This window comes from Nannobrachium achirus (genome assembly GCF_963921795.1).
Source record: "Nannobrachium achirus genome assembly, chromosome: 9".
Taxonomy (NCBI): domain Eukaryota; kingdom Metazoa; phylum Chordata; class Actinopteri; order Myctophiformes; family Myctophidae; genus Nannobrachium; species Nannobrachium achirus.
In genome coordinates this window covers 53,225,168-53,241,542 of record NC_137818.1, presented here as the reverse complement: position 1 = coordinate 53,241,542, position 16,375 = coordinate 53,225,168, and the positions used below count along the sequence as shown (strand labels likewise).

Here is a 16,375-nt window from a genome sequence, read left to right as displayed (position 1 = left end):
TTACGAAAAAAAAACATACAAATTTGAAACTTGGAGATACGAGGTTTCTGCCCGACAGTGACGATATACAATGTTCATTTAAGTGATAAGCTATAAGTGATATTTGTTTGTTAAAACGTGTGAAATGGCTCTATATTCCCATAAAATCATTGCTACAGTATATAGCAGTGGTTCTCAAACTCATGCCAAAGGACCTCCAAATTGATATGTATTTGGCCACGGACCCCCATCTGACAATGTTTTGTGCCAGGGACCCCCAGAAGAGAAGATGTGTGTTGGAAAAAAAAAAAAAAAAAAAAATTATTCAACATTTTTCAAACACTCACGATTTTTCAAAAATAGTGGATGTACAAGCTCGCAGTGCGACAATTCGTGGCTTCGAGCTTGTATATCTGCTATTTTTTTAGAACTACTGCTATGGTGTTTTTTCAATAACAGCTGTATCCCTATCTCTTCATCTCTTAAGTAAACATAAAATAAAATGTTGAGGTGACAACTTCATCCCATCAGGAGAGAGAACTCACACAGGATGCAGGATTAAACAACTGAAACTATGGAAGTGATGAAACAAATAAAGGAGCAGACAAAACTGGAACTGGAGCTCGGGTTTTCTCTCCCGAAACGTCTGTTATGAAATTTGTGACCCACTTCAAAAATGTAAACTCAGCACAAAAAGAAAGGAAACTTGACTTCGGTCCATTATATCTCCCCTTTAATAATACCAATTTGTATCGTGTTTTATATCATTTCTATCGTTGATTCGTCACCTTTACACAACGGGGTACAGTTTGTAAGCATCGGGCATTCGAGGCATGAGCTACACAGCCAAGCGTGTGGGTAGCGCTGCCGCTGACAACATTTTGGCCAAATTGGCTTGTACAATACTGTTCTACTGGCATTTACTCTACGGCCACATTCTCATAATATAATTTGATTTAGTCGTGCGAATGGGAGGGGTGAAGTTGCTACATTCTTGCATATTTAATTGATACGTTTGCACTCGCACTGTACATTGTCATCCGAAACAAGGAATCGTCCACGTCTGTCCATTGGACATGTATGTATCCAAGCTGCATAATATAATGCCTCCTCCATCTCCCTGTGTTTATTCATTCTTCAAGTTAAAGTTCAACTCACAATGTAACTGCAGGGCAGCCGCAAAATTGCAGCGCAGGCGTTAGCCTATTTATCTGCGGTTGACGGTCGTAAACGGGCGATCAAAAAATAAAACCAGCGGCGGCCGGAGGGACTCGCAAAATCTACCAGCAATAAAGCAGACAGCAAATACTTTAGCAAGATATGAATATTTACGAAGAGGAGAACGTCTCTCTCTCTCTCTCTCTCTCTCTCTCTCTCTTTCTGCCCCTCGTCTTGGCTGCCCTCCGCTGGCTCCCTCCCTGCGTTCCGCGCAAAGCGTTTCCATTTGGACACGATTTGGCACAGAGAGCGACAGAGAGAGCGCGCGCGCGAGCAAGGGCGAGAGACCCACACATCGGCCTATATTATATTAGGCCTATAGCCTATAATATACAAGTGACTCCAGTGGCACTTTCCTTTTATCTAACTGTGAGCAACTCCTCACAAATAATACACCATGTGCGATCGAGGGAGCGGTGATCAGAAATTAAATCAATGAGGGGAGGAGGCGGCCAGAATGGTCAGAAATCTAATGAATGCGGACAGTCTGGAGGGGGATTTAACCTTTTATAAATAACTATGGATTTAACCCGCACATGGCTCTATATTGCCTGTATTTGAGACGGATGGATTCACACCAACAGTGAAGCGTTTGCTGTAGCGAATCGAAACCACCGTTTTTTTGTGGATTTGCATTCGTTTCTTTGTTTCGAAAAAGAATACGGATGCATCTTCACACATGCCCAAACGTTGTGTATTTTCCGACAATACGTTAGAGGATTCGTTTTAATCACAATAAAACGTGCCTGTGTGAATGTCGCCTCACTTTTGGCTTCCCTGACACTGAGCTTAAAATGAACAAAGTGTAAAAATGGCCAATATGTGTTGTTTTTTCTTTTCTTTATTACTGTGGGAGAGTGTAATCATTCAATGCTCCAAGCACCAAAGGTGAACACCAAAAGAACAGTATTTGCAGGTCTGCCAGGCCATTTTGACCATTTTTGGAGGGGCGCTACCCACACGTTTAGCTGTGTTGCTCATTCCACGAATGCCAGATCCTTACAGTCTGTACCTTCTGGTAAAGGTGACAAATCAACGATAACAATGAACACAATACCATTTGGCATAATTAAAGGGGAGATATAATGGACCGAATGTTGGCAAATTTGGGGTCGGCGCTACCCACACGCTTGGCTGTGGTGCTCGTTCCACGAATGTCCGATGCTTACAAGCTGTACCTTCTTGTAAAGGTGACGAATCAACGATAAAAATGATATAAAACACAATACGAATTGGTATTATTAAAGGGGAGATATAATGGACCGAAGTCAAGTTTCCTTTCTTTTTGTGCTGAGTTTATTTAACCCATTTAGAACGGGTACACATATTGTGTATCATTATTTTATGCTTTAACTATTGAAAAATAGCAGATATACAAGCTCACAGCGCGGCACCGAGTGCCGCGCTGCGAGCTTGTAGATCTGCTATTTTTGAAGAATCGTGAAAATTAGAATTTTGACCCGATTCTATAAATGTCTTTTGAATCCTTCTAAGAATTTTTTAAAAACCAATTTGTTTATGTCAGCAATCTGGCCAGCCATCGTCAAAGAAAAGGTCCTTTTCACTTAACTGGAGCTCAGTTAGTCTGTTCTTGAGAGACTACTATGTCAGTGGTTCTCAAACCTTTTCATGTGAAGGACCCCCAAAATGATATGTATTTGGCCACGGACCCCCATCTCAAAATATCTAGTTCCAGGGACCACCCAGAAGCAAAATTTGAGTGACAAACGTTCGCTTTGAAAATACATATAGTCAAAGATCTGCACACATTTTCACGACTTTTTCAAAAATAGCAGATCTACAAGCTCGCAGCGCGGCACTCGGTGCCGCGCTGTGAGCTTGTATATCTGCTATTTTTCACTGGTTAAAGCATTCAATAATTCTAGGCCCTAAATGGGTTAATGTTCACTAGAGAGCTGGAGAGACGGGGGAAACCCCTGTTACTGAACAAACACTCCGTAGCAATGATTACTGTCAGAATATAGAGCTTTTATACCTGTTTATTTTGTTTGGTTGTTTCAACCCAAACATATCATTTTCTGCACCACTTGGCACCGTTGTGCACACTCTCACAGCGAGTTACAAATGGACAAATTAGAGAATCTTCTCGAGTACAGTCTGTCTTTTCGTGTTGCCAGCCTGTCGGAGTCTGCACCCTTAGCGGCGTCCTCCCATAGATGAAGGCAGTTTGTAATACACGTTTGATTTAACCAATTTAGACCGGGTTATGCTTTAGCTATTAAAAAATAGCGCTGCGAGCTTGTAGATCTGCTATTTTTGAAAAATCTTGAAAATGTGTGCAATTCTTTGAATATTTTGACCCGATTCTATAAGTGTCTTCTGAATCCCTCTGAGGTTTTTTGAAAAAGATGCTTCTATGTCGGCGGTGCTAAAACCTTTTCATGTGAAGGACCCCCAAAATGATTATCAGGGGTTGACACTAAGGTCTCAGAGGCACTTGCCCATCGGGCAAGTACAGGTCATGTTCTACTTGCCCGAAGGTAATGCCCACTTGCCCGAAAAGTAAATCGTCCATTATAAAATGATAGGTACGATTTTAATTAACGCTCAATTTAACACTTATTTCTTTACTTTCTGGGGCTGTGCGATTAAAATGTCATACCTCAATACCTCCAAATCCAAATACCAAATACTTTAGCTATGATTGAATATGTCTATGGTTTCACACTTGTTATTTAATATTTTTAAATGTAGCAACAGTAAAAACAGCACATTATAGCTAAATAGAGCTCTTATTTTATATTCCACAGACCAGAAGACAGCGCACTGGCCACGCTCAGGTGTTTAGACAGATATCTCGTGTTGTGTTTATAGACATTTGTGTCCCCTCTCAAATGAGCACTTGCCCAGTCGGGCAAGCTGAAAGCCAACTTCACCTGCCCTGACGTTTTATTTACCTGCCGGGGGCAGGTGGGCAAGCCTTAGTGTCAATGCCTGATTATGTATTTGGCCACGGACCCCCCATCTCAAAATATTGTATCAGGGACCCCCCAGAAGTAAACATTTGAGTTACAAATGTTCGCTTTAAAAATCTATATATATTGAAAGATTTGCATGATTTTTCAAAAATAGCAGCACTCGGTGCCGCGCTGTGAGCTTGTACCGGTATATCTGCTATTTTTCAATAGTTAAAGCATTCAATAATTCTAGGCCTAAATGGCTTAAAGCTCTTCTCTTGGCCATTTTGCACTTTTCCATTATTATTTTTTTATTCAATCCTCGGCGGCATTCCAAATCATCGGCGTCCTGACAGGAAAGGCCCCATTTGTCTTTATTTGTCCACATATTCGCGCTATATTATTTTCCTGGGTTGTGCGTTATGACAGTTCCTTCCTGTCTGCCAAGCCCTCCCGACCGGCTAATAATAGTTCTCCTAATCACACACAAGCATTCGTTTCCTGGACCGACACAGAGAGATGCTGCGTGCACATGCGTTCAGCCAATCTGCTGGAGTCAGTCAATAAGCAATTGAAGAAACCCACGTTCATTTGTTTGGCGCAATTTCAAACGTAAAAGTTTGGGGACGTGCTGAGACTTTATGTATTGGCCATCTGCTGATTCTGCCTAGATGAAGAAGACAGAAGAAGTTTGCTTGTATAGCACATTTCAAGTTTCTACAACAAGGGAATTCATGTGCTGTACATGAAACTTGAACATGTTTAAATGGTATCTTAGTTTCTTTGAGGCACTGATCTCCCTGCACTCTTATCAATGTGACTATTTAGTATTTACCTTGTTTATAGTGACTAAAGTTCATGTTTACTCGCCGATCTCGCTCTTAAGTCGCTCTGGATAACTTTGCCCAAATGCCTGCCTGTATTGTTGCGACCGTCAGGTCGTAGTTACTATCAAAACCTCCACCGGCTGTCAGTCTGTCTGTCCGTCCGTCCGTCCGTCCGTCCGTCCGTCAGTCAGTCTGTCCGCCACGTCACACTTTTCCCCTACTCATGTCTCCGCCACCGTTGCCCCGATCCATGCCAAACTTTGCACACACACTCCTTGGCTGCCAAACCACTTCTCATTTCTCACATGGCCCTCTTCTAGCGCCACCATGAGGCTGATTCTTGCAAGACACATTTTTGGACACTGCTCCTACAGATTTTGCCCTAAAATCACGCAAATCCGTACACAGTATCTCTACAGTCATCCCATCAAAATGCTTCTGAAGTTCTGTCCCATCTAGCGGCACCATCTGGACGATTTTTGAAAAACACATTTGTGTTTTAAAATCACACAAAACGGTACACAGTATCTCTAAAGTCATGTCATTCAGTATCTCTAAAGTCATGTCATCATCTATCCCATTTCTATCCCATTTCCCATATTCCCTCCTGATTGAGTACCATTGCCTTCTAAAGTTTGTGTATGCGACCTGGCGGTCGTTTATCTCCCGATTTAGGGAGTCTTACTGGTTCTAAACTGTAAATTAAGCAACAAGATGACATTTAACGGAGCACCACAATATTGCATTTGCTGCTGACTAGTGTAGACCTTAAGGCGGAAATAGCCGCTCTACAAGCTCACAACACGACACGTAGCGGTGCAACGTTGTGTTGTGAGCTTGTAGATAGGGCTATTTTCGACGCACAGCGCCAGCGCGCAAACTGAAGTTGAAATCAGGTCTTAATCCACGGTAGCTTTCACCAACACACAGGCCTCATGTCTCGACAGGACTGTAATGTCAGAGCTCTCCGGCAAAATTACAGTGACGGATGAGAGTCACTAATAAAAGCGAAAAGTTTGTCTGCGGGCCATGTGTTTTCCTGTTCCACCTTAGACTCTTTCGTATCGCAACTTTCAATCTGTGGCTGCTTTGGCCTCGTACCTGCAGATTAAAAAGCACGAGGCATTTGCCCAAGGTTTAACCCATTTAGAACGGGGTACACATTATTGTGTATCATTATTTTATGCTTTAACAATTGAAAAATAGCAGATCTACAAGCTCACAGCGCGGCACCGAGTGCCGCGCTGCGAGCTTGTGGATCTGCTATTTTAGAAAAATCGTGAAAATTTGGATTTTGAACCTATTCTATAAGTGTCTTTTGAATCCTTCTAAGATTTTTTGAAAAACCTATGTTTCTATGTCAGACCCCCAAAATGATATGTATTTGGCCACTGACCCCCATCTCGAAATATTGAGTTCCAGGGACCACCCAGAAGCAAAATTTGAGTTACAAACGCTCGCTTTGAAAATACATATATTCAAAGATTTGCACACATTTTCAAAAAATAGCAGATCTACAAGCTTGCAGCGCGGCACTCGGTGCCGCGCTGTGAGCTTGTATATCTGCTATTTTTCATTGGTTAAAGCATTCAAAAATTCTAGGCCCTAAATGGGTTTAAAACGAAACTCTAAAGCAGACTAAAGAAGATCGAGGGGTGGGGGGAGTTGAGTGTCCTTGATTACAGTGCAATTAGTTCTGTGATGAGTTTATTCGCGTGTGTGTGTGTGTGTGTGTGTGTGTGTGTGTGTGTGTGTGTGTGTGTGTGTGTGTGTGTGTGTGTGTGTGTGTGTGTGTGTGTGTGTGTGTAGAGTCAGCGGATGAGGAGAACAGACTGAGAGAGGATGACAGGGCGACGGTGGAACCCACCACACTTCCTGCTCCGACAACCACGCCCGCGGTCTCTCCAGACCCCTGTGAAGGTGAGACGAAATTACCCCGAAAAGTACAGATACATCTCACTGGGGAAATGACTCCGGTAAAGGGGAAAAGTCAACCATTAGAACACCGCTTTAGTCGAAAAAAAGTCTTAAAGTATCTGATATTGGCACCCGCATTTGTGAATTGACATATTACATTACGACTTCAGATGAACGAAAAAACTAGTTGTGAGGAATTTTCATCGAATTTGAAAATAATGAAATGCTTCGCTCCCTCGTGGCAGATCGTGGCAGATGAAAACAACATTTCAGCCCTTCAGAATTTCTCCCCACTTTCTTTCAGATATGTATTGTTATTATTATTATTATTATTATATACGGTATATACCAGTAAGACGCCTCAGGGCGACCTCGCCCTAAGGGGCAAGGTCGCGCCATGTCTTGGCCATCTGGCCAAAGGGATTTGGTTCCCCTGGCATCACAGGGATCTCCATATATGGCAATAAAAGGGATTTGGTTCCGCTGACATCACAGTGATTATATATTGGCATTCACAGATATAGGCTTAATATTGATGACACCAGGGATCTCAAATATATGGGCATAAAAGTGATTTGGTTCCCCTGGCATCACAGGGATCTCCATATCTCCATATATGGCAATAAAAGGGATTTGGTTCCCATGACATCACATTGATGCACAGAGCGTGGGAGTCAATCAACAAAAAAGACAAGCGTTACCCAGACAGACAAACAGTCTATTAGATAGTACTAGGGATACTAGGGGGATGCCCGCTGGGAACGATGCTTATTGGGAACACATGCCCCTGTTACCCATTGTCAGAGTACTGTACTTCATCATACAAGGTAGTGAAAACAGCAGATTTACAAGTACACAACGCCTCGCGGTGCGAGGCGTGCGGTGCGAGGCGTTGTGTGCTTGTAGATCGGTCAGATGACACACACGCGCGCACAGGCACGCCGCGCACACACGCACACACGCACGCACGCGCGCACGCGCGCACACACACACACACACACACATACACAGATTCTGTGCATTTTATAGTTAGATGTATTAAGATGTATTATTACTATATGGCCTTGGGTGACGATGATCGTTTGCTGCTGGTTGTAATAACATGTTATTACCAGGCGGAACACCATGACAGCATTAATTAATTAACGTGCACTCTATTTACTTTTCAAAAGGAATTTCTTACATATAGGCTTAGAATGCCAAAGTAATGAGAGGTTTATGGGGCAATGGGGAAATATATATCACACCACACAGCTTGAGGGTGGGAAGAGGGAAACATCACAATTAACACTTTTATTCACACTTATATTTTAAAGGTAGAGGAAGTGATCAGTAAGGGATAACATCTCGCTCGGCGGTCATTATAAAGTGATAGGAGCCCGACAGGTTGATATGCCACAGACGCGTTATTAGGAATTACACCACAGCTCCAGGCAAACCCCGCCCATGGAAGCTTTTGATTGGCTGAACCGGAGCTATAGGGAGCGCTTCTTTTGCACCGCGCGGAGCTGCCGGGTGGTCCGACCACCTAAACCTAACCTTAACCCTAACCCTAACCTCAGTAAAACTATTACAAAACCTAACCCTAACCCTAACCCTAAACTTAACCTCAATAAAACTAAACCCTAAAGCCCTTTGCACACAGGACAGTTGCGTTTTTTTTTCCGTTTGCGGCATGAATAAACCGCATTGGATTTGGTGTGCAATGCTGTGCGGAATCGGCGCTGCGGATCCCAAAAGGAGTCATAAAAGGAGTGATGAGTTTTTTACCGCATGCGACAAGACGCACGAATCGAACTGGGTTCGATCGAGAAAAAAACGCACAGCCACAGCCACTCGTCGCATGGCTAATTCGGATCCGGTGTGCATGAGGTCGTAGAGAATCATTGTTTTCTTTTTAAAAAATGAAATTGTCCGTTTTATCCGTGCGGATAAACGCGCCTGTGTGCAAAGGGCTTAAACCTAACCCTACCTGCCGACATAACGCTGGTGAAACGAGCGGCTCCACCTGGAGCTTTGGTATGATTCCAAATAATGCGCCACTGACATGATAGCGGAAGTGGCATATCAACCTGAAGGGCTCATATCACTCCATAATGACCATAATAATCACAGGTGCTCTGAGCCTTTGATTATAGGCATCGGTCTGTTATAGAGCGGAGCGGTCTGTTATCCAGAATTATCAGACCTCTGATTTCAGCGATTGACCAATCAGAATCAAGCATTCAAACAAGCTATGCAATAAATATATACCGGTATACTGTATAATATTTAAGCCAACACAATTTGTTTTACTAAAATCTTTGCTTCTGGGGGTCCCTGGGACAAAATAATTTGAGATTTGGTCGGCGGCCAAATACCACTGATATAGAAAAGGAGTTTTTTTCAGAAAACTGATTCAGAAGACATTTTGTGGAATAGGCCTCAGGTCATAATGGGTTAAGCATCTGAGCCGAGCATCTAAAGAGGCCTTTTTTTTTGTTGTTTGTTCTTTTTTCAAGAAGAGAAGCGTAACACCCACTCTACTAAACACGGTTACGTCAAACTGTGCCATATTTTCCTGGGCGGTAATTGTGTTGCAAATGTCATCTTCTGTACTGTACAGGCCTGGAGATCTTATCAAAGATCTCAGTGCCAGGGATAACCAGTTTCTCACATGAGGTGTTCATATCAACATCTGTACAGGGTCACGTTCACATGGTGGAAGAACAAGTAGCCTACTCTAGCCTACTATAATAATAGACCTTGTTAGATAGGGATCTCCAAGGGCATAAAATATATTGTATGTTGTGATGTCATGGGAACCACTCTAACAGAATCCCTTTTATGCCCATATATAGAGATCCGTGATGTCATCAATAATAAGCCCATATCTAACAGGACTTCATATGGGAATGCCCATATATGGAGGAAGACAGCTCATATCTGTGCAGCTGGTTCAGACAGGGATCTCCATGTATGGGCATAAAAGGGATGTACTACTGTACCGGATCTCCATATATGGGTAACTGGTCCGGTATACATCACTGGCCAGATGGCCAAGAATTGGCGCGGCATGTTGCCCTGAGGCGTCTTACTAGTAACTAAAGTTTCAAATAGAAATAGCCTAATGTAGTGGAGTAGGAAGTACAATGCTTACCTCTGAGATGTAGTGGAGTAGAAGTATTTAAAATGGAGATTAAATAGGCGAGAAGATAAAGCAAAAGTACCTGAAAATTGTACAGTACGTGGTTAAATGCACTCGGTTACTTTCCGCGACATGGTCACGTTCTGTTGTGTGGTTTCCATAGCTCCAGGGTGGGGTGCCGCCACTGTGGGCCACAATTAGGAAACTCAATACAGCCCAGGTCAGGGGGTCAACCTGGAAACAGGAAATGAGGTAAAGGAGAGAGGGATATAATAAATTAGTGTTTATCTGGCAGGCCCAGCAGCAGGGCCATAGATCTGTCCACTTCCGTCACATGCAACCCTCGTTGTGCTGAGTTGTGTGCTATATTGTGTTATTGGCAGGGGCGTCGCACCAAATTCTGGGCCCTGGGTACGAGGATTCACTGCGGGCCCCCCATGAATGTTCTTCATAGGGGCGAGGGGGGGTTTAACCCATTTAGACTGGGAACGCATTATTATGCATTATTTGTGCTTACTATTGAGAAGTAGATCTACTATTTTTTTTTTTTTTTTTTAATCTTTAACGTTTGTGCAAGTCTTTGAGTATTTCAAATCCTTCCAATATTATTTTCGAAAAACCTATGTTTCTATGTCAGCGGTGCTCAAACATTTTCATGTGAAGGACCCCCAACATGATATGTATTTGGCCACGGACCCCCATCTCAAAATATATAGTTCCAGGGACCCCCCGGGAGCAAAGTTTGAGTTACAAATGTTCGCTTAAAAATACATATATTCAAAGATTTGCACACATTTTTATGACTTTTCAAAAATAGCAGATCTACAAGCGCACTTGGTGCCGCTCTGTGAGCTTGTAGATCTGCTATTTTTCAATAGCTAAAGTATAAAATAATTGGGCCCTAGTAACTCAGTCCCACTTTTCCCCCCCGTGTGACGCCCCTGGCTATATTTTGTTGGTGACTCTCACTTGACTACAATCTCTGCTTTTTTTTTCTTTCCTTCCTTTTTTTGGAGCTGTGTGAAGCACAGGCTCCCTATACGTGGCCGTGTGGGTCTGTCTGTCTGTCTGTGTGTGTGTATGTAGCCTGAACTTCCTAAACTTCGGCACGCCACTAGTCCCACAGTTTTGCCACCACACACTCGCGCCATATGTCAAATCGACCGGCTTACTCGGGAATCGTGGGCTATTACTTTTCTAAGAGAAAGGTTCTATAGTTTAATTGATATTAATTTATTAGTGAATTAATTTTCCCCATTGACTTATAATGGGAATTGCAAAAACTCACATTCAATTATTTGTCTCTCGCAAACCATAGGGGCTAGAGTTTCAAGACTTGGAGAGGAGGTTCATAATGATTTCAAGGATTAAATAAAAAATAATTTTGTCATTTGGCCGCATGGTGGCGCCATAACACCCCACTTTACGTTTTGGCCTGTAACTCTTGAACCGTAGGTCGGAAAATTAAAATTATTTTTTCCCTGGATTCCTTGGGTCATGACGCATCTCCCCATATAGGCCACGCCCATTTGCGCCATGATAGATTTTCCGCCATCTTGAATTTTCTCCAAAACACACTTTTTGCTCCTTTTCCTACATATTTTCTTCAAATGTCACAAAAATCGGTACACATGATCCACACACACACACACACACACACACACACACACACACACACACACACACACACACACACACACACAGCTCCACTTCACACGGGTGTGATTTTTTCAGAAAATGGCCCCTGTGTGCAACAGTGCACCCCTGTGGACGGAAGGCCGCACTGCTCCTGTTTCCCAGGGTTCTCTGCCACGGCTGACGGACAGAACTGTGCAGGTGAGGATCCCCAAAACACACAAAATAACACATTATTAACACACGTGCATTCAAAGAGAAGTCCAGCGCGCTTCAGCCTGTTGAAGGTAGAAGGGCTCGTCGTCTGTGCTCAACAAGGACGACTTGCATCAGAGAGAAAAACACTTGGGCACTTCAGGAGAGTGACTACTACAGGGGCTGACATTTCTAAAAGGGCCTTTTGGTGGAAACATCGAAAATAGCCGACCTCCAAGCTTGTGAGCTTGGAGGTCGGCTATTTTCAATGCATGATACCACATAAGATGCTGCATTCAAGTTCAGGAGAGTTTGGACAACGGCATGGAAAGAGGGCATTTGCATTTCTTTCACCATAGTAAAAACTGCATTCATGGTCTGGAGAGGGCACTTTTTACAGAAGGATGAAAGGGCAGGGGCTCAAGCCCCCTTTCATGTCTATGTGTGCACATGCCTGGGTGACTGACATTTCGTCCTCCTCAGCGACTGTCAAACAGACAGTCGAGTGCTCCATACAGTTTGTATCGCTCACACAAAATTATAGTTTAACCCAGAGATGATCTTTTTCTGTCCAGGAGAGATTCCCGTAGTGGTGTCCTCGAGTGGTATATGTTTTTGGGCTTTTATGCCTTTATTGACAGGACAATAGACTGACAGGAAACGGGGAGAGAGATGGGGAGTGACACGCAGCAAATCTGGTCGGGCTCGGGAATCGAATCAGCGACCCGCTGTATGCTACACAAAGCCTATGTGGTATGCGCCTGGACCAGTAGGCCAGCGGGCGCACCCTCGAGGGGTCCTTGAGCGAGTTTCCGGGGGCTCCCCAGCTAAATGATTGATAGTTTGGAACCAAATGAACCCAAATGAACACTTGGTTCCATTTCTACCCCGTCTGAGTTTAAAACACTGAGGATTTTTTTTACAGTTTAGTTCAGGGGGTTACAGAGACAAAAGATTTGTATCAAATGTATGAATCAAATGGGGGTTTGTGGCCTTATTCATATCCAGCTGGGGGTTTTTGACATGGAAGCGTTTGAGAACCACACACAGACTTCCCCAGCCCGTAGAGAATGTCTGTCTGTGATTCCTTTCCCTGTCTCTCTCTCTCCCTATCACTCTCTCTTTGTTGCTGGCTCTCTTCAGTAGCCCCTAGATCTCTGGTGGAGATACTGTCATGATGATGACCTCTACTGGGTGACCCACCCCGAGGGAGACGGAAACCAGAGTTCTCCTCTTCTCATTCTCCTCATTACGGGCTTTACGTTGCACTGTATCCACAAGTTTCCCAACAAGCTTACTGGGGAAGAATGTGTGCTTCACTCAGGGGCGTCACACCAAATTCTGGGCCCTGGGTACAAGGATTCACTGCGGGCCCCCCATGAATGTTAACTATTGAAAAATAGCAGATATACAAGCTCACAGCGCGGCACCGAGTGCCGCGCTGTGAGCTTGTAAATCTGCTATTTTTGAAAAATCGTGAAAATATGTGCAAGAAACCTATGTCAAGGACCCCCAAGATGATATGTATTTGGCCCACGGACCCCGATCTCAAAATATTTAGTTCCAGGGACCCCCCAGAAGCAAAATTTGAGTTAGAAATGTTCGCTTAAAAAAATACATATATTCAAAGATTTTCACACATTTTCACAACTTTTCAAAAATAGCAGATCTACAAGCTCGCAGCGCGGCACTCGGTGCCGCGCTGTGAGCTTGTATATCTGCTATTTTTCAATAGATAAAGTTACTAGGGCCCCTCCACCTTGGGCCCTAGTAACTCAGTCCCACTTTCCTACCCCTTGTGACGCCCCTGGCTTCACTTCCTCTACACAGCTGATTCAAATCACTTAACAAAGCACCAAGTAATCACAATGCAGAGATTCAGGTGCCACAGAGGCACAGCAGATTGACAACGGCATACCAAGCGTGTCCGTCAACCATTCTGTTTTATTTCTTTTTCAAAAAAAAAATGTAAATCGTTTCTTCTAATCATAAAACCCATAAGCCTTCTCTCCATCTTGCCTGAGTTGTCTGAGTGAGGGTGTATGAGTTTGATTTAAGTCATCTCCTCCGGTTCTGTGTTTTCCGGCATGGCGCTAGAGAGAGAGAGAGAGAGAGAGAGAGAGAGAGAGCCGTGCAAAGCATGCTGACAGGTTTCTCATTGTGTGGGTGTTTAATGCCCAGTGGTCTTAACCCCAATCCTTCTCCCTGCTGCCAACACAGTACAGCCGGCCTCTTCAAAGCTGTCTGCCACTGCTATGTACACTGACGCACTGCCATTTCTTACGTAACTGAAAGAGTAGCAATACTTACAATACAAAGGAAATGTAGGCTACAATTTTAAAACTTTATTTATATTTTTATTGCGACCAGTTTACTGTCAGAACCGGCACAGCTTGTCTCAGAGCAGGGATAACGCCTGACACTGTGGTTCCCCTGACACATCACTGTGACATCACAGGTGACATCACAGTGAGATACTCAAAGGAGGGATAATGCCTGACACTGTGAATAGCAGATCTACAAGCTCACAATGCGTCGCAACGCGACGCATTGTGAGCTTGTAGATCGTCTATTTTCAAATTGCGGAAATGTATATATGGCCAAAATGTATATAGGGTTGAAGTGATTTGCAATCATAATCAAAATCTATAAAGTAACTAACTAAAATGAGACAGACTTTTGAACTGCTCTTGGAAAGGAATGGACCCCAGCTCACTTCAAAGAACCATAAATCCCATCTCTAGTATGATCAAGTAGGGGTGTTAATTCATGAAAAAAAACACACATTTTCATGATTTAAGAAAAATAGCAGATCTTGTATATCTGCTATTATATATCATAAAATAATGTTTAAAGTGGTTAAAATCTAGAGTGACAAGGATGCAGGTCAAAATATGGAGTTACTGTAAGACAGGCACCGACAAAAAAAAAACTATGATATAAATAAATCTAATGTATGTTTTTTTTTTCTCTTTCTCTCCCTCCATGCCTCTGTTTTACAACTCTGCAGACATCGACGAGTGTTTGTCCGGCCACGCGTGTCAGCTGAGCGAGCACTGTGTGAACACCGAAGGAAGCTACGCGTGTCAGAGACAGATCACCTGTCCTCCCGGGTACCAGCTGTACAACGATAACTGTCAAGGTACTGTAAGGCCATTTCATGCACTGCGCCGTCACTTCTTATACTTGGGTTTGATCTGTTTTAACCCATATTAAAACCCAGGACAAGCATCTGTGTCGTACTGTTTTCAACTAAAAGCTCACAACGTGTCGATGTAGATCGTCTATTTCAGGGTCTTCAACGTTTTCAGGCCAAGGACCCCTTAGTTGAGAGAGAGATGAAGCAGGGACCCCCACAACCTTTTCATAGATTCCATATAGTTTCATTGTTTATTTTGTTTACTTTGGATTCGTGTCAATTTGTGTTTTCAGATATTTAACTGCTTTAACCGTCAATACTTATTAAACGTGACCTTTCACTCTGTACTTAGTCTGTTCTTTTTCCCCTCTACACCAAACCTCTTTGCCAAAAAATAGCAGATCAACAAGCTCACAACGCCTTGCTCAGAATATGGACGCACGGGTTCAAGTGTTTAATATAAAAAAGGAGAAAAAAGGTTTCCATCACTCAAAGATATGGAGGACCCCCTGTAGTAACTCTGGGGACCCCCTAGGGGTCCCGGAACCCCTGTTGAAGATCCCTGGTCTATTTGAAGCCTATTTTCAAAATATTTTTCAAAATGATAAAAAAAAGCAAAAAAAGGTTTAGGGGTAAGGGCTAAGGAATGGAAGAAAGAGTCACTACATTTTTCAGAAAACCCTTAGAATTTAGAATATTGGTTTAGATAGCTTGTACATCTGCTATTTTTTGAACATTTTTTGTAAAATCTTGAAAGTTCTCTTCTAGGGGCCCCTGGCGCGAAACATTTTCTGATTTGTGGTCCGCGGCCAAATACATTTTGGGGGTCCATGGCACGAAAACGTTTGAGAACTACTGATTTAAAAACCATTTGTAGAATCCGCTTCAGACGTTAATGGTTTCATTTGAGCGTATTGAGAGCCTTTAATTACTACTCTTCCCAAAGTGTGTTTTCTTGGCACGTTGTCTTAATGCTCCCTCGTGTTTTGCGTAAAGCAATTTGAATTGTCTTGCTGTTGTCGAAATATGTGCTGTACACAAACAAACCTGCCTTGCCTTGTCCTGCCATAACTCCATATCAAAACATTTGCACCAAAACACTCACACCCAGTGACAATAACTAGGTTGTAAATCCCATCAACAGTGCATTTGTGCACCGCAAACACGCACGCACGCAGGCACGCACGCACGCACGCACGCACGCACACACAAATACACACACAACGGCCACAAGTCAGTGGAAAGCACATCATTCACATGGACGGTTCCACAATCACATGAGCACCCCCTGGAGGTTGACTGTTGCCAATGAAGGCTCTTTTCAGTGCTTCACAGTCTGGTGATTATAGAATGTCTTTATTGAAGCGCACAGACAAGAAAATGACCCGTATTATTACTGGGAGACAAGGCTGTAGCAGCG

At 43.3% G+C, this 16,375-nt stretch overlaps 1 protein-coding gene across 1 annotated transcript in view; it reads left to right on the top strand.

The window, feature by feature from the left end:
* Nucleotides 1–16,375, top strand: part of LOC308291916 (fibulin-2-like) — a 113,220-nt gene that overhangs the window by 74,767 nt on the left and 22,078 nt on the right. The window contains exons 8-10 of the mRNA XM_080734062.1: nucleotides 6,752–6,862; nucleotides 11,721–11,822; nucleotides 14,827–14,958. Of these exons, the coding sequence (XP_080590188.1) occupies nucleotides 6,752–6,862; nucleotides 11,721–11,822; nucleotides 14,827–14,958 (345 nt within the window). The remainder of the gene's footprint in view (nucleotides 1–6,751; nucleotides 6,863–11,720; nucleotides 11,823–14,826; nucleotides 14,959–16,375) is intronic.